The sequence below is a fragment of the Talaromyces atroroseus genome, assembly GCF_001907595.1.
Source record: "Talaromyces atroroseus strain IBT 11181 chromosome Unknown scaffold_3, whole genome shotgun sequence".
Lineage (NCBI taxonomy): Eukaryota > Fungi > Ascomycota > Eurotiomycetes > Eurotiales > Trichocomaceae > Talaromyces > Talaromyces atroroseus.
The window spans coordinates 926,764-943,739 of NW_017971435.1; the positions used below are offsets into that span (position 1 = coordinate 926,764).

Consider the following 16,976-nt stretch of genomic DNA (forward strand, 5'->3'; position numbering starts at 1 on the left):
GTACATAGGGATTAAATCGTTTAGGCCTAGAGACAATCTGTTGATTCTGAATCTGCGCTTGTAAACTATATTATAGTTTGGCAACTCTAAGACGAATGTGCTTCTCCAAAATAGATACGCACACGCTCAGCTCAGCTCCGTCAGCTCCGACGCAAGGTCATCCAACAGAGTCGAGTCAATCGCATTGTAGCAGCAGTCCTCGGTGGCATAAAACGCAGCAATGCCATAGTCGACAACGGTGCTCACAACCGACGAGATGTCGCTGATATCGGTAAAGTCGTGGATCATCACAGCCGACTGGCCGCGGTACTCCTCTGGGATGTCGGAGACGGTGCTGGTGGACCAGTCATCAAAGCTAATCTCCTTGTTCAAGATCAGGTTGGCAGCGTCGTAGTAAGCAGCGACGGTGGTGATGGTGCCTGGGTTGAAGACAACATAGTCCAATGCAAGGCTGGTGGCGTAGTTAGCCGCCGAGGTCATGTACTCGGTGTACGACGAGTCATCCTCATACGGTGCCTCGTCGAAGAAGATGCCGTGAATGGTGATGTTGCTGCCGCCCGAGTAGTCGTTCCAGCCGGCGTATGTGCTGACGTTGGCTTCGAGGGTGCTGAGCGGCGCCTCGGTGTACAAGGTGTGCACGTATCCCAGCGTGACAACATTGTCATACGAGTTCAGCTGCGCGATTGCGTCGATGTAATCGCTCGCGGGATATTCTTTAACAGTCAGTCAGCGTCCTGTATTGACAGCAGGGTGAAAGAGATGCTTGCTCACCATCACCGCCAGGCCCGGAGTCGACGTTCACAATCACGCGGAATAGCATATCGGGGTTTTCCTCAATGGCATTGTAAACGGGGTCCCAAACACCAGTGAGAGGGTATACATAGAGAGGCAAAAGAACTTGTGTTGCCGCGCCCAGCGCGGCGAGAGAGAGGGTTGAGAGGAAGGATGTCTTCATGATGTCGCTGTTGTAGTCCTGTCAGTGCTTGGAGGATTTACATTACAGTCGTGTCAAGGGCCCTTTATTTATAATTTCTAACATTATAAATAAATAAGCATATTCGTGTCATCCGAACTGGTGGCGCTATTTGGATGTACCGAAATGAAACCAGGGGATCGGAAGGGTTTTAGGGCTTGTTGGCGTTCGTTCTATTGGGCCTGCGAGCACCGAAACCTAACAACGTAACAGCAACCTAACATGCTCCTATGCTTATAGCCTAGTCTAATGCAAAATAGACTCGTCAAAAGGCAACGTAACTACGTTGCAAAGAATCTAGCACTAACCCCCAAAGTCAAGCCACAAACCAACAGCAGGATTCAGCAATACAACTTTAAATGACGGCCTTGTGGGACGTAAAATCCAAAGTCAGACACATTGTCGGCGAGATAAAAATTGTGCGGCTGCCTGGTACAAACACTGCAGATAAAACACTAGCATGAAGCTAATAGTACCTCGCTCGCACGGAACCGTAAGAAATAGAATTAAACTGCAAGTCAAATAGCTGGGAGACAGACATGGGTATAAGCACTAAGTCGTAGCTAATTTTATAATACTCCATTCCGCTAAAGTTGTTGCATCTGTCAAAAAGCTCTCTGGGTATCTTCCTCAAGTCTGCTTCCAGCTCGCATAGTTGAGAGACGCCTGCTCGGATTGTCAGTCAAATATTCAGCTTTTCAAATAATTGAATGTACTTGGTAGCAAAGTCTTCGGGGCATGATTTGCACTGCAGAAACATAGTGTATCTCTGAACACGAACGACTTCTCTGGCTCCCCTGCCCCGACTGTGCGATGAAACTTCATTGTTATGGGTTTTTCCTCGGTGATGGAGTCACCATGTTGAATATCACGTTATAAACCATTCGTTAAAGTAGTAAGTCAAAGAAGGGCTGTTGCTTACTTTCTTGACACACCATTCCATTTGACTATCCACAACGCATTTCTCTCCAAGAGAACACCATCACTTGTCCTTCTCGGAGTGGATGCTCGGGTCAAATGTTTGCGTGCATTTTACACCGTACTGACATCGAGCTTTTCGGTTCCGGACTTGAGTTCCCTCCAGTCCACGATGGACAGCACCGCTATTTCAAGTTAATACCTGCCCCTTAACTACGATCTTTTCGAACCGGTCTGATCTTACCGAACAATAGCTGACCATCTGCAAGGAAAAAATTCCGTTAGTGGATGGGACGAATCGTCTGTAGCAGTTTACTCACGCATTAAGGGGCTGCATGATTTCAAGGCCTTTTGTAAAATTACTCGGGTCCACCCAGTCCACCGACCAGAATTATGGGCTTTAATATTTAGCTCTCTATAGAAGTACATGGTCATACAATGCCTCGCCTTGGGAGGAACGCCAGCAGAATTGTGTATACTTTTCAATATAGAGCATTCCGTTGTGAATATTCCTACCCGCGAGGTCTGGTATTCCAGGCACCGGGATGAATTCACCGGCGTCAAACATTTCTCATGAAGTACAAGTAGAGAAACGCCAATTTCCCATATTAGCCTGATCCCATCTTGGAAAAGTAACCCGCCGGATGAGTTCTGATATCTTTATCGTATGGCTACAAGGCACCAAGGCATCAACGATAAATATACCCCAAAATGGAAAGGCGCGGTTCGCGGAGCAGACGCGTCTGCACGAAGTTTGGAGCATCAACATCACACTGTCGGCTCATTTTGCACACAAAGGCCTCATGCATCTGTCTGGCTATTTATTGAAATGAGTTCGGAAAAGGCTCGTATAAATAAGCCTGGCAAGAAACATCACGATTCGACATATTTACCAATCACGCCTGTTGAAAGCGGAACCAAGCATGTCGCTGCAGACGCAAGACGAGTAGCAACGACGACAAAAGCGACCCGAAGAAACAGGCTCCTCTCGTCCGTCGTGAAGAACCAGAATGGACGGCGATACCCTAGTTCTCCTGACTGGGATAGTCAGATAACGTTAACACAACTTGTCCCAAAGACAGAGACACCAGATGACGCACGTGATTCGGTTGAATACAACGAAGATGCGAATAGATTGGAAAAGGGACGGAACCACGCCAATGTGATTGATCTCGTTGATGATCTTGATGAAGACGACGTACCCTGCAAATCTTCGGGTCGGCAGCCGCCTCGGGAACAATCTTTCCGCTCTCCCAACAGCATCCCAAATACGCTTTTCAAGCGGCGAAAATCATCATCTGGCACTGCTAGTAGCGTGCGGCAAACAGCCAAGGCGGGAAAAGGGAAAAATGAGAAGAATCCCAAATACAAAGGCAAAGATGGAAACAAGACTTTGACCCAGATGGATTTTGTTCGGCGATATATACCTCTTCCCGAGTCCGATGACGATGACCTAAAGTTGTACGATGAGACATTGCCAGCTACGGACAATGGTGACATCCATAAAGAGGAACAAAATAAAAATCCCGGTGATTTATTGACACCAAGGAAACGAAGGAAGTTGGACGACGACAGCAAGCTTGCGTCGCCTACGATCAAGAGCAAGTTGTCCCCGGACCAAAAGACAGAGGCACATCTAGTGTCACAATCCAATCATACACCGAAAACGCCGCAGAGGTCTCTCAAATTTGAGATACCTTCGTCACAAACTCCCGAATCTCCCTATCAAAAGTTCCTTCCTTCGCCTGACTTGCACAAGGTACGCCGTGCCTCGCTAGGCGTGCAGTCTTCGAAAATAGTGGATGAGAATTACGGGCTGGCTTCGCAGAGTCTTAATCAGGAAGAAGCCAAGACAACACAGCACGGGATGCTGCAATCCGCACCTTCAGATATCGGGCACGATGGGCATCTACCTTTTACCGCAAGCCCCTACACTCAATCTCGCCGATCTCCGAGCCACATTAAACCCTTGTTATTTCAATCAGATAGACAGAAGATGACTTCTCGGGCACCTGAACCACCTCCTGTGCCACTAGACAAAGAGGCTATTATATATGATACCGATGCCGGCACTGATTATGGCGATTTAGATGACGATAATCTGCCTCAATCTCCTGCCGAGATTAAGAGTCCATCAAGGCCCGACCGGTCGGATTGTCTTACTAGGCATGACACTCAGAATGGCTTCGACTCTGATGATCTTCCACCTATTCCCAATTCCGGGACCGACCTCGAAATCAATACAAACACCCTTTCCGACCCTGCGCTGGCTTCTGAATCTTCTGTATACTACCGCAGGCCCGCTCAATTTACCCAGTATCCAAACGAGCCTGTGCCTATGGTCAATACTCAGAAGATAGCGGAGCTGTTCCCAATAGAGGAAGAAGAAGCAGAAGTAGAGGAGCCCCGTGAGTCGTTAATCGGGACGTCAATGTTATCTTCTAATCAATTCTCTATCTCGCCAACAAATCACCAACCATTAGAGAGTGAAGTTCCAACCCAGGAAGAGTCTGCCGAGAAATTGGTTGACATGGTCCCTGAATCTTCCCCTGCCGCAAGGCTTGCCGAGGCTGCACCCGCGGCCAGCACGATGGCACCGCCATCACGAGAGTCAATTGTACTCGTGGAATCGTCACAGCTTGTGGACCGACTGAGCCGACAGGATGACAGCCTTCATGCGGGTGCGTCTTTGAGGAGATTGTTTTCCACGGGCGAGTTCCTCACGGACAGTGTTATGGAGAGCATCCCTCCTCCGCCCTGGGCGCTAAGCCAGGATAGCGTTGGAGACCCGTATCCAGAAGACGACGCCAATTAATTGAATGAGCATATTAATGCATGTAAATAATCACGAATAACGATGGCGCGGGCCTATTTACCAACCCGTTTTCTAGAATGATTCCAATTCGTGGTAGTGATATAAAGCTCTAAATACAAATGTCTGAAAACGGGCCGCAGTCAGCATGTCGGGGCCGTGCGGTAAGCCGTAGCCGTTCAGTTTCTTAGCTTGCGGCAGTACGGAGCAGTGCGGAGACCCGAATGCCACCTTGAGAGACAAACCAAACGAACCGCCGTGGACTTGCTTCCTGCATCGCCATTTGTGCACTGCAGTAACCCCGAGATCCTTATATTTCCTGTTTCCCCACCCACATCTCTCCTTTTATTCCAACATGGACTTTGCATACGATCATATCCAGGAGGAGATTCTAAGTTCGAACCGAGACGAGAAGCAAGAAGACGGCAGCAGCCCCTCGACCAACAGCAACAAGAACTTAGATCTTGGCGCCGAGTTCGAAGAGACCTTTCGCGCCTTCTCCAACAGCCCGTGGGGTGCAAGGATTGGCGGACTGTGGAGTAATGTGCGCAAGCAAGGAGAGAGTTATTACGAAGGCGCTCGACAGGAGTACGCCGCCGTGAGCGAGGAAGCCAGCAAAGGCTTCACCGATCTTCGCGACACCATCGTTGACCGCACCAAGGGGATATCGCTTGGTGGCGCTTTATCGGTCATTACCTCGACTAACGAGCATAACGAAGCTTCCGCATCCACAACGGCAGATGGTGAACCCAAAGATGACCAGAAGGGACCTAATGAGCAGACCGAGGAGAGCGAGGGGTTTATCTCACGATTCCGCGCCGAAGCGGCGAAGAGACTGAAGGAGATTGAAAAGGCGGAGGACGCGGCGGATGAGGCTCTGATTCGCTTCGGTACCAATGTTCGGAATTTTCTGCGAGATGCGGTTAGCATTGCTCCGCCGGAACAAGGGTCTGATAAGATACTCTTCGAGAGTAAGGATTCGGAGGGGAAACGTGTCTTCCATGCTACTCGTCTCGAAGCTCAATTGCACGCTATCCATACGAATCTAGAAGGCTTGAAGAAAGATCCGGACAGCGAGCAATGGACCACATTTAAGAAGGATTTTAATGTGGAGAGCAAAACCGACGATATCGCCAGGGATCTAGAGCAATATGCTGAATTACGCAGAGCGATGGAAAAGCTTGTTCCTGAAACAGTGGACTATAGCGGATTTTGGTCGCGGTATTATTTCCTTCGTTTGGCTGTCGAGACTGAAGAACAGAGGCGCAAGGAGCTCCTCAAAGGTACCCATTTCTTCTAAATAGCGTCCCTTTGATCTTCTTGCATCATTTTAGCTGATTTGGTTTTACTCTAGGTGCTCACAACGCAGCCGATGAGGAAGAAATTGGCTGGGATGAGGACTCTGATTCAGAATCCGAATCCCCGTCCACCCCCCAAGTGAAGACCAAGCAAAGCGTCGCATCCTCCCAGAACCTTACCGTCACAGGCGACTCCAGCAAATCCGACGAGCCTCGCAGATCAAATGATCAGAATTCACAACCAGACAGTGAATCGAGCTACGATGTTGTTAGCGGCGCTACAAGCCAGACTCCTGCCAGTCCTCGCGAGAAACCATCCGCAAAGGCGGATGATAGCGACGAGGAAGATTGGGAGTAGAGGTTTTCAATCTTAATCCTAAGTGTCTTGTTTCTTGTCTATGCTTTTTATTTTGTTTATGCTCCGAGCGGGAGTTTCTAGGAGTTCTGGTTTGATTGTTATCGTGCAGTTGCACAATTTGTTTGGCTGTGTTAATTGTCTCTGTTTATTAAGAATTCTTTACCTCCAACTTGGCGTTTCGCGTTTCGCGTTTCGCGTTTTCCTTTTTTTTTTTTTTTTTTTTTTTTCCCAGTGATTAATTATTATCTATCTCTTAGGAGGGTACAGACAGAGATCAGTTCCCAATAACCACATCGCAGAAACCATCATTGCGAGATCCATTCAGCCAGCCTGTGAGGCGAACCTTGCTTACATTTCTCCAGTTCCAGGGCTCGTTCCGAGGCCTTCATCTATATGCGCTGTAGTTGGCCGTCTAGATAATAGAGATCCCTTGGCCAAATTTGCCCTTCTTCCCGCTGTCGATACATTCGGTCCTGTCTTCTGCTTTGGAAGACTCGGTGAAGACGAGGGAGTTTGTTCCCGAGACTGTGTTTGGTACCGCTCATCTACAGTTCCACCGGGTGATGAGGGATCCACGTAATGATATCTCGCTGGTGTTCCTGTAGGCGTCCAATGCCCTTCATCGGTGTATTGGTGGGTTTGATAATCTTCACCTCGGCGCTTTAGTGGCGATTCATCGTACGGATCCCAGCCTACTTTCCGGCGGGCGTCGGCGCGGACTCGTTGCCGGTGTTGCTCGTCGCCCCCTGCGCCGGTGCTAGAGGATTCTTCCAGGAAGAAGTTGAGAAGTTCGTCTGTAATCGAAAGATGTGATTGTTGCTGGAATTGTTGAAGAGAAGTGAGACGAAGAAGCATCTCGAGTAAGGAGAGGGAAGTGCGGATATTATTGAAAAGAGGATTCGAGGCGGTAGGCGTGGACATGTCGTGAGACGATGAGAATGAAATTTGTTGAGATTGCAACGGAGAAGCATGATTATTGTCGTCAAGACTAAGATTTGCAAGGTGTGCTGCAGCATCATGAGTACTTGGGTTGCCCTCTTCGTCATCGGCACCCGTGTCTTCGTCTTCTGTCTCTTCTTCTTGATATACTTCAATTGCCACCCATTCTGGATCTAGCCCGGGAGGGAGACGCCAAGCGGTAGGTATTTGGTGTTCTGATAGATATTCATAATTGTGAGCTTCCCCTCTCTCATTCCCTTTGCCGTTCAACTGTGCATCCAGCTGGGATTGTAATTCATCATCTTCCTCCTCCTCTTCCTCTGTTTCACGATGCCCCTCATCGTACTCAGTTTCGTCTCTGTCGGTCATTCGACGAGGAGGAAAAGCATTAACATCCCTCTTTAGCAGGAGTATCGGATTATTGGTTTCGCCTTCGCTTCCGATGTTGAGCATTTTGCCTGTGTCGGCGTAGAATATTTTAGATATCTGATGAACAGGGATGATTTCTCGGATACCCGCAAGTTTGACACCTTCATAAGGTTCGGGCTGCGCCTCGCCTTCCTCAAAGCTGTGCACTCTGTTATCATCCAGGTCCTCTACTATCAAAATCTGATAAGCAAATTCATCCGCCCTCGCGGCAGCAGGGAGACAAGATCTGTTTATAGGGCTATCTGCCGGATGGAGAAAGACATCCATAGGAACCCGTCTCAGTTTCACTCGGGCCTTGTGCATCACTTCTTTCCATGTAGTGTCTCGGATGGTCTCCTCGTCAAAGTGTCTTATATGTCCACTAAAGAGCATATACATTGACAACGTAAAGGTAGGGCCAACCTGTACTGCTCTAGAAGGATTAATGGAAAATTGGGTATCACATGCTGTCAAGAAAGTGCTGGCTTGCAGCAGGCGAGAAGGCGAGACTGTCGACGGTAGAGTTGTGGATAGCCTTGCACCAGAAGTAGTAATTGCTAGGTTCATCAATGGCACTGCATCTTCGATACGTTGTAGCACCCTTCGAATATCAGAGATTATCAACTTAATCTCGAGTTCGTTCTGGGCTCGAGCTTTCGATGACAATGCCCCCTTGTGCGCCAATTCTTCTGCTGTTGCAGCCTTTTCTAATCGTCGTGCTAGTGACTGGATGTCGTGTCTTATGGATTTAGTCAGAGAGACTGCAGACTCCAATGATGTATTTCCTCTCGCAGCTATTAGCTCGATCATGTCGATCGCGGGCGATATCACCTAGGTTATGTCAATTGAAACTGCGTGATATGGCTAGGTCGGCAGGATATTAGCATACTGTGATCTTGCTCTGCAGTCGTTCTTGCAGGGTAAGTAGTTCAGCTCTGTCTGTTCCATTGACATTCTGGGTTTTATGTGTCTTTAGTATTTCGAAAACACCTCGGTCATGTTTAGGTGATCTTACTTTCAACAGCCTAGAGGATTGACTGATTGCGTATGTTGCAGTTATACTTATGCCAGAGCTACACATTATCAGACAAGGTCATACAAAAGTGGCAGTAGACTTCTACTCTTACCGGATGGCATAATTCATGGCCTGCTGAGTGACCTGTGTACGACGACTATCAGAAGAAATTCAACGATGTTTTGCAAGAACTTCCCACCTTGGCAAGAAACAGCTCCATTGTAAAGCGTTTTTATATGACCATGTGGAAAGGAGTCCAGTAAAGCCTTGCGATTTGAAAGGATAAAGAGTTTGTGCTGAGAGAGCCGTTGTAGGTACCTGATGAGCGACGAATTGGCAAAGTTCCCGCCTCCCGAGGGGAAGTCAGAGCACCAAATCAAAGGAGCCTCAGGCGGTCCGGTTCCCAGTTGGGCACATCAGCAACTTGTCTTGTCTCTTGTCCACTGAACTGATATCCAAGGAACTGGCGCCTGGATGGCAACTTCCAATACCCAACAATAACATCAATCCATTAGGCGCGCGGCACCGCCGCCAATCATCAGAGCGAGCCGCGGCCCCCCCTCACTGCTGAGTCAGCCGTCAGGTGCAAAATTGAGCAGCCCCTCCACTTTCTCTTTCTGACGGTCTTCTCATCGTCAATACCCTCACGAGGCGCTTTTTCCCCCCTCGTCTTCTCCGATATATTCTCTTTCGTGTGGTTGTCTGTTCGTTGCTTGCCGCCTCAAAACGCCATGGCCGACCAAACCCCTGACAACTGGGAGGAGGACCTCTCCAGACAGACCGATGGCATGAATCTGAACAACCGCAATGCTGGCTTTCAAGCCCAGGCGCCCACGTTCACCCCCGGAGCCGCATCGTTCACTCCCGGTGCGGCGTCGTTTGTTCCTGGTCAATCATACCAGCAGTACGGATATCCTCAATACCAGCAATATGGCCAAGGCCAAGGTTATTACCCGTCTTACGACCAGCAACAAGGCTATAATCAGTACGGTGGCTATGGACAACAACAGCAACCCGGAAACTATAATCAGATCTATAATAACCAGTATGGAGGCGGTGGCTACAACCAATATTCCCAACAGCAGCAGAGGCCTCCGCAGACGCTACCCCGTCAGGCCCCAAAGGCTCCAGCAGCCGAGCAGACCGCCGCCCCAGCTGCGTCAGCGCCCAAAGCAGCACCTCCGAAGGCCAAGGTCCTTTCCATCGGCGGTGATCTAGGTGGTAATGTTCCAAAAACCAAGGTGCTCTCTATCGGTACCCCGGCCACTGCCAAGCCTGCAAAAGAAGCATCTGCTACGCCTGGGGATAGCAAAGGCGCCGCCGCAGCGACAGCTGCTAACAAAGTGACCGCCTCCAAGGCGATCGAGAAAACAGAGAAAAAGGCAGAGGCCAAGGCTGTCAGCAGTGGCAAGGCCTCGCCGTCTCCATCCTCCGGTCGCAACAGCCCAGGAAGGAATAGCCCTTCCCGCGGTGAGAGCGCCAAAGCCATTCGCGATGCCGATGCGGTTACTCGTGAACAGAAAGCCGACGTTGACGAAGCCACGCTAAAGGAAATCTACGGTGAGAAGCGCGAACACGTCAACCTCGTTTTCATCGGTCACGTCGATGCCGGAAAGTCGACACTTGGAGGATCTATCTTGTATGCTACAGGCATGGTCGATGAACGTACGATGGAGAAATACAAGCGAGATGCCAAGGAAGCCGGTCGTGAGACATGGTATCTGTCATGGGCCTTGGATTTGACCAACGAAGAGCGTGCTAAGGGAAAGACTGTCGAAGTTGGGCGAGCTTTCTTCAAAACCACCTATGAAGGCCCCGATGGTACCGTAGAACGTCACTTTACCATCCTCGATGCCCCTGGCCACAAGTCCTTTGTTCCACACATGATCGGAGGAGCATCACAAGCAGATGTTGGTGTTCTTGTCATTTCTGCGCGTAAAGGAGAGTATGAGACTGGCTTTGAAAAGGGTGGTCAGACTCGAGAACACGCACTTTTAGCCAGAAACACTGGTGTGAAGAAGATTATTATTGCTGTCAATAAGATGGACGATCCTACTGTGGAGTGGAGCAAGGCTCGATTTGACGAATGTACTATCAAGGTGGGCAAGTTTATGGAAAACTTGGGCTACAAAAAGCAAGATCTACACTTCATGCCAATCTCGGCGCAACGCACCCTCGGTATCAAGGATCGTATTCCCAAAGATGTCTGCCCATGGTACGACGGCCCTTCGCTGCTCGAATTCCTGACGGATATGAAGATGCCCGAGCGCAAGATCAACGCTCCTTTCATGATGCCGATCAGCTCCAAGTACCGTGATATGGGAACCATGGTGGAAGGCCGTATTGAGTCTGGAGTGATGAAGAAGAGTAACAATTACCTCATGATGCCCAACCGGGAGGAAGTGGGGATTGCTGCTCTTTACGGTGAAACGGAAGATGAGATTCCTACTGCCACGTGCGGTGACCAAGTCCGACTTCGTTTGCGCGGTATAGAAGAAGAAGATATCCTTCCCGGATTTGTTCTCTGTTCACCAAAGCGACCCGTACACTGCGTTTCTGCATTTGAAGCCAAGATTCGAATTTTAGAGCTCAAGAGCATTCTTTCTGCTGGTTATAACTGTGTTTTGCATGTTCACTCTGCCATTGAAGAAGTCACGGTTGCTGCCTTGCTGCATAAGCTGGAGCCTGGTACAGGTCGTAAGAGTAAACGCCCACCCGCTTTTGCCAGCAGAGGCCAAACCATCATTGCACGGTTGGAAGTCACCGGCTCCGCTGGAGCGGTGTGCGTGGAAAAGTACGAAGATTATGATCAACTGGGTCGATTCACGCTGCGTGACCAAGTGAGTTCAATTGTTATCTGCCTGCTCATTTCAATGACATTCTAACCTTCGATCACTCTAGGGACAAACTATTGCAATTGGTATGATCACCAAATTGATCCTTGATGAAAATAACGCCTAGTTACGACGGAGTGTATCTATGAAGCAGCATTCGGATGGGCCAGGTGGATTTTTAGTGTGATATACGCCCGGTAAAATGGTATACCCGATGGGCGGGTTGAATTCTGTGATGATTATGACAAATTTTGTGCCTTGCCTTTAGATTTCTGCATTAGTCGAAACAAAAAAAAAGAATCAAATGCATTGCTTTTAACTCCTAGTCAGGCTGCATGAGATTGATTATACCAAGCATGGAAACGATAAGATAGACTTCATTCCTTCGTATATAAACATGTGCGAAATAAATCCAGAGTGGGAAAGTTTTAAACTATCGCTTCTTCTTCCCAACCACCTTGGTAAATCCATCCTCATCAACCTCCGGCTCAACCCTTTGCGTAGGAGGTCGAGTCACCAACGAAGGCGCATCTTGCATATCTTCGTCGTCGTCACTATCCTCCTCGTCGTCATCATCCGTTTCCTGATCCTCATCCTTGGTATCAACATGTTTGAATAAATTCTGCTCCGCCCCTTTCCTCTCTCGCTTCTCCTTATATTCAGCCCACAATCTGTCCACCTCTTGATAGTCACCCATCTCAATACGCGCCTTGACGTTCATGATCTGATCGGCAACCATCCCCGCCGAGCCATCGTCCACCGCGACGTCGAACTCATCACTAAGCACTTGCACTAGGATGTCTTCGATGTCATATGAGTCGGTTTCCGGGCGAGTCATGAAAATGTCGGAGATGGCGCCGCAGAGCCAGTCCCGCTTGTCTGCGGAGTTGGGTCCGCCCCAGGATGATTGCACGGCGAGGTTTAGCGCGGGCCATGAGTTGATGAGCAGGGTGATGGCGAGGTCGAGCTTTTGCTGCTGTTCTGAGGATGGTGTTGCTGCTGTTGATGTGGAAGCCATTGCTTTAGAAATGAAAGAGACTTGAGGTCGTGCACAAACAAATACGTCAAATTTCGGCGTTGGAAGTCAACCCGGGTTGTCACGACGAATGAGCCTCAATGGTGACGGCAGAGAAAATAGCTCATCTACAGGGACAGGATGTTGTCTGACCTATGAATTTCGTATCTCAGAAATGAATGCCCTTTATAAAATTCGTCTGGCTGTCTGTTTTGCACAGCAAGCGAAGCTACAAAAATTTTTATCTGTGCCGCGCCGCTTATCGTTATCTTATCGATTATAGTGGGGCATGCACTTTATTAACAGAGGCGGAGAGTAGAGAGAATTTTCGATCGCTGTTTTGACTACCAAGTGGTTTATTTAGGTAGGCTTCATGTTGTTCATTGAATTGAAAGATAAATACTCTAGAAGCGTGCTAAGCAAGTATAGTAAAACGCCATGAACTCCAAAGAACCTTGAAATCGCGCCACAATGCTGGAAAAGAAACAAACGAGATATATAGTGGTGAATATGCAGAGTACGCTCAAAGCTGCGCCATGTCGTTCATGATTTTAACTTCTTCGCCAGGCTTGAACGCAGGCAATCCAATGAATGGGCAAGTTGCGCAACGGAAGGCATCTCCCAGAGAACAGCTGTTGCATGAGCCGGTCTTCCCTTGCACAGTAAAGTCCACCTCGTCGTTCAGCTCGTCAGTATTCAGTTTCAGTACACTTAGGTCCTTGTTCGCTTGTTCACGGCGCGCCGCATCTTCTGCTTCTAGTTGAGCTGCGAGGCCACAGGTGCAATCCTTGCAGGCACGCCGCCGCTTCTTTGCGGTTTCTGGTTGGCATTCCGCGGCTGGAAAGAGATGGGTTAGTATACAATGTCAAACTTCAGACTCAAAGAATCGAATAACGTACGAAGCTGGACTGGTCTGCTCAGATCGTCCTCGGACAATAAGCCGTCTTCGTCAATCAGCTCATCGTCGTCTTTGTAGTCGACAAACCCAACATTTTGTGGCTTAACCGGCTCCGGCGCGGCCTTATTCTTCTTCTTATTGGCGCCAAAGCGAAGTGGAACGACAACCTCTTGGTATTCTGGTTTCTCAAAAGCGCCATCTTTCTCGACCAAACCTGCTAATATCGCTTCCCGGCCGTCGTTTCCTCCAAAGGGACCATCCTGGAGCTCCAACTTTGCTCCATGCTTCATAGATGGCATCAGTATGTTGTATACACCACGGTTTAGCAGTTCGAGGGCCTCGTTGCGTCGCGCACCGTTGGCGTCTGTGAGGACGAGCACGAGGTCGTATGTGGAGGGCGGCAATGCAACAAACCCGGCAGAAAGGCGATCGAGCATCTGCAAGTCGGTGACCGAACGGTCAAATGTAGCAAAGACATCTCGTAGTTTGTCTTCGTGTGCAGCGATAGAGGGGGGCGCTAGGAGGAGGCTGCGCTTTTGATTCACATTTTGCGCGGGGGAAAAGTCGGAAAAGTCAAGATCGGGAGTGGTGTCCACGAGGACTGGGAGGGACGGCATATTTTCTGGTCTTTGGTTCTCGGGATGTTCCCTGCTCCTTTGTCGCTTTCCCAGAATATAACGAGAGCTTGCTGAAAAGGAATGAAGGAGAAAAGCTGATTATTAAACGCCAGCCGAAGTCGGTGGGGGAAATAGTTAGCGCTGCCCGCCTGCTGCCTGAATTTTCCGGCCGCATTTGCCACTTTTTAGCCTTATTAGGCTAAGTGTCTGCCGATTATCTTATCGGAGATGCTTCTGCCCCACATGATTCGTCGAGTCAAAAAGCCCTAGTTACTAATTCTGTTGCCGGAGGTAACCAAGTATTTCCTCGGAGTGTCGAGAATATGAATGAAGGAACTATTAAGATATTTCGGTTTGTCCTTGATGTCAAGGGGTGGGAACAATATGCCTACCCACGTCGAGAAGGTCGGTGGTGCTAGGGCATGTGTCAGATGCAGCAACCGACACTCCACATGTGCATAGACCTGATATAAAACATTCTACCATAACAACAGTGCCATGGCATGTCATCCAATTCACCCGGCATTCACAGGTGGACGCGATGCATTTCCGGTGCCTTCAGAGAGTTAGGGCTACGGGGAGCACGGGAACACGTCACAATGATTGTGGCTGAACTCTGCAAAGGGAGCCCTTTACTCGCAAGAAACGCATACAGACCGATTGTTGACCTATAAATACCCGTCTTCAAGAAGCAATATAATCTATACGACCGACAACATGCAATCTCCAGTTTCAGCTAACGTCAATGTTGCAAATCTCGTGATGCCTGACATGTGCATTGCAGATTTCTCGCTGAATCCGGTCTGTTCCGCAATCCAATATCAGAGATATTTTAGCTAACATGTTGATTCAGATTGGAGATAGCTCCCCTTCTTATTCTCAGCAGATTGCGGCAATACAGCGACTGTGTCAGCGGTCGGGAGTCAAGTTCTCCATGCATACTACCGGTACTACACTTGGTATGTCTTCCAACTAGTAAGAGTAAACATACGACAGGTTTCTGATGGCCCTTGCACTGTTATGTCGCTGGTCAACAGAGGGGCCGTGGGAGAAAGTCCAGCAGGTCATCGGCTGGGCTCATTGTCTGGTCCATCAGCAAGGCACTCCGAGAATACAGACCGATATCCGCATGTCAACGAGGTGCGTTATGTTTGAAAACTATGTAGAAGCAGCTACTGATGTTTGTTGAAATTTCTAGGACCGACAAGCAGCAGCCAATGGAGGCCGAGGTTGCATCTGTCGAGAAGATCTTAGCGGCGTGAGTGATGACTCGATCAATTTAGGTTTCTAGATATATCTGTGGATTGGAATATTGTATAAGCATGGAACATTTGGTACAAGGGATTTGTATACCTAGATATTCAATTGGGAGATGTTATAAAGCAACATAAGCAATGTCATTCTATCTTAGAAGCTATTCCCGAATCTTGCGTCGCGCAGGAATAGACTAGTGAACGAATAACAATGTCTCTGGAGACTCATTAACACTCTTTATCTTCAAATGACGAAAACTTGACGTCCTAATTCTGCTAGAGATGTGGCGTGCTTCATGCGGTAGGTTCAGGGAGAAAGATTTGACTTTTACGCAATCAATACTCTATATAGTGCTCGCCGTATGTTGTATGCTCCCTAATAGGGACCAACTTTGTCTGGAATCCATGATCGCCGCTGATACCCTCCATTTCACTCATTAGTTTCTCGGGTTTCTCGTCTTAATAGGAACTTGCCCGCCTGGCAAGCACAGGTGCGTGCTTCACCATGGAAATTCATAATCCACGCAATCATCAAAACGTCGTGGGGCACATTTTCTTCCACAAACACTTCGATGCGTGACTCATTTCTAGGAAGACTCCTATAAGACTGTACCAGCTCCTTGTGCTCCTCGCATAATACCTCTCTGCCACCCGTGACAACCAACACCGGGGAAGGCAGCAAGAAAGGATGCTTTATCGGTGCGACGTATTGTTCGATAAACTCGGTGATCTCCAAATCATCCAAAAACTTCTGTGCGCCCCAGGCTGGAAATGAGCCAGGAATATATTCCGATTTGAAACGGGGGCTGCTCGTCCAGCAATTAGGGTCTCTAGCAGCCGGGACATCGCACCAAGGTGAAAAGGCCCAGGTACACTTGGGAGGAGGAAGAAGAGCTTTGTTTATACTAACGTGATCATCTTCTTTCCTGCCATGGAACTCTTTCAAGTAGGCAATATGCCGAAGCAGTGCCAAAGCTAGATGGGCCCCCGAACTGTCGCCGCTAAGCACAATCCGCGAGGCCGGAATACGAAGCGTGTGTACTAAATATGAGTATGCAGTGATAGCATCTTGCAACTGCGCCGGGAATCGTCCGTTCTTGTTGCAGGCAAGGCGGTACTGGACGGATAGTATATAGCAACACGGTGTATTCTGGAGAAGGGTTGTGGTGAGATAGCGGCATGTCAGTGTCCGGCCGTTTCCCAGTACATATGATCCACCATGCAGGTACAGCATGACGTATTCGCAGTCGGCTCGATCGTAATCGCGTACATGGTAAGTATCAGGGTACCAAGTAGCTCCTATCGTCTCAGGTTTGATCTTGTCATCATGGGCGGCCCCGGCGTAGAGCAACGGGTTGCCCGGTTCAATAAGCACAAAGCGCCTTTTTTCGTGCCCTGGCTTTAGGGATAGTGAGGGATTAATGCGCAAGCCAGTGTAGATTTCCAGGCCTGATTTGAGCACAGCATTGGCCAGTGCTTGTCGGTACGTCCATTGGGCATCTTGGCGGTGTTTGGGGCTTAGATAGGCAAGCGCCTGGTACGGCAAACGTAGGATCGACGGTGACATGAGAAGCGATTAAAACCAGTGTGGTATTCAGACTTGACAAGACTGACGAGAGCCAAGCCCTCATTCTATAT

General features: G+C 48.9%; 9 protein-coding genes across 9 annotated transcripts; 4 read left to right on the plus strand and 5 right to left on the minus strand.

The window, feature by feature from the left end:
• Nucleotides 1-126: 126 nt before the first annotated feature.
• Nucleotides 127-955, minus strand: UA08_03364 (hypothetical protein; the record flags this gene model as incomplete). Its single annotated transcript, XM_020265656.1, has 2 exons — nucleotides 127-713; nucleotides 772-955. 2 exons carry the CDS (start codon nucleotides 953-955, stop codon nucleotides 127-129), a joined length of 771 nt encoding a protein of 256 aa, XP_020120988.1.
• Nucleotides 956-2,720: 1,765 nt separating this feature from the next.
• UA08_03365 (hypothetical protein) lies at nucleotides 2,721-4,706 on the plus strand (the record flags this gene model as incomplete). Its single annotated transcript, XM_020265657.1, has 1 exon — nucleotides 2,721-4,706. One exon carries the CDS (start codon nucleotides 2,721-2,723, stop codon nucleotides 4,704-4,706), a length of 1,986 nt encoding a protein of 661 aa, XP_020121343.1.
• A 352-nt stretch (nucleotides 4,707-5,058) lies between these two features.
• UA08_03366 (hypothetical protein) lies at nucleotides 5,059-6,359 on the plus strand (the record flags this gene model as incomplete). Its single annotated transcript, XM_020265658.1, has 2 exons — nucleotides 5,059-5,986; nucleotides 6,058-6,359. 2 exons carry the CDS (start codon nucleotides 5,059-5,061, stop codon nucleotides 6,357-6,359), a joined length of 1,230 nt encoding a protein of 409 aa, XP_020121344.1.
• A 348-nt stretch (nucleotides 6,360-6,707) lies between these two features.
• Nucleotides 6,708-8,850, minus strand: UA08_03367 (hypothetical protein; the record flags this gene model as incomplete). Its single annotated transcript, XM_020265659.1, has 4 exons — nucleotides 6,708-8,537; nucleotides 8,596-8,661; nucleotides 8,722-8,779; nucleotides 8,834-8,850. The coding sequence occupies 4 exons, from the start codon at nucleotides 8,848-8,850 to the stop codon at nucleotides 6,708-6,710; spliced, it is 1,971 nt and encodes a 656-aa protein (XP_020121759.1).
• A 602-nt stretch (nucleotides 8,851-9,452) lies between these two features.
• UA08_03368 (hypothetical protein) lies at nucleotides 9,453-11,682 on the plus strand (the record flags this gene model as incomplete). The annotated part of the gene is made up of 2 exons (XM_020265660.1): nucleotides 9,453-11,561; nucleotides 11,623-11,682. 2 exons carry the CDS (start codon nucleotides 9,453-9,455, stop codon nucleotides 11,680-11,682), a joined length of 2,169 nt encoding a protein of 722 aa, XP_020121553.1.
• A 306-nt stretch (nucleotides 11,683-11,988) lies between these two features.
• UA08_03369 (hypothetical protein) lies at nucleotides 11,989-12,573 on the minus strand (the record flags this gene model as incomplete). The annotated part of the gene is made up of 1 exon (XM_020265661.1): nucleotides 11,989-12,573. The coding sequence occupies one exon, from the start codon at nucleotides 12,571-12,573 to the stop codon at nucleotides 11,989-11,991; it is 585 nt and encodes a 194-aa protein (XP_020121585.1).
• Nucleotides 12,574-13,093: 520 nt separating this feature from the next.
• UA08_03370 (Fe-S cluster assembly protein dre2) lies at nucleotides 13,094-14,085 on the minus strand (the record flags this gene model as incomplete). Its single annotated transcript, XM_020265662.1, has 2 exons — nucleotides 13,094-13,407; nucleotides 13,470-14,085. 2 exons carry the CDS (start codon nucleotides 14,083-14,085, stop codon nucleotides 13,094-13,096), a joined length of 930 nt encoding a protein of 309 aa, XP_020121582.1.
• Nucleotides 14,086-14,802: 717 nt separating this feature from the next.
• Nucleotides 14,803-15,347, plus strand: UA08_03371 (hypothetical protein; the record flags this gene model as incomplete). The annotated part of the gene is made up of 4 exons (XM_020265663.1): nucleotides 14,803-14,886; nucleotides 14,939-15,044; nucleotides 15,123-15,225; nucleotides 15,284-15,347. 4 exons carry the CDS (start codon nucleotides 14,803-14,805, stop codon nucleotides 15,345-15,347), a joined length of 357 nt encoding a protein of 118 aa, XP_020121264.1.
• A 421-nt stretch (nucleotides 15,348-15,768) lies between these two features.
• UA08_03372 (hypothetical protein) lies at nucleotides 15,769-16,905 on the minus strand (the record flags this gene model as incomplete). The annotated part of the gene is made up of 1 exon (XM_020265664.1): nucleotides 15,769-16,905. One exon carries the CDS (start codon nucleotides 16,903-16,905, stop codon nucleotides 15,769-15,771), a length of 1,137 nt encoding a protein of 378 aa, XP_020121262.1.
• Between the last annotated feature and the right edge of the window lie 71 nt (nucleotides 16,906-16,976).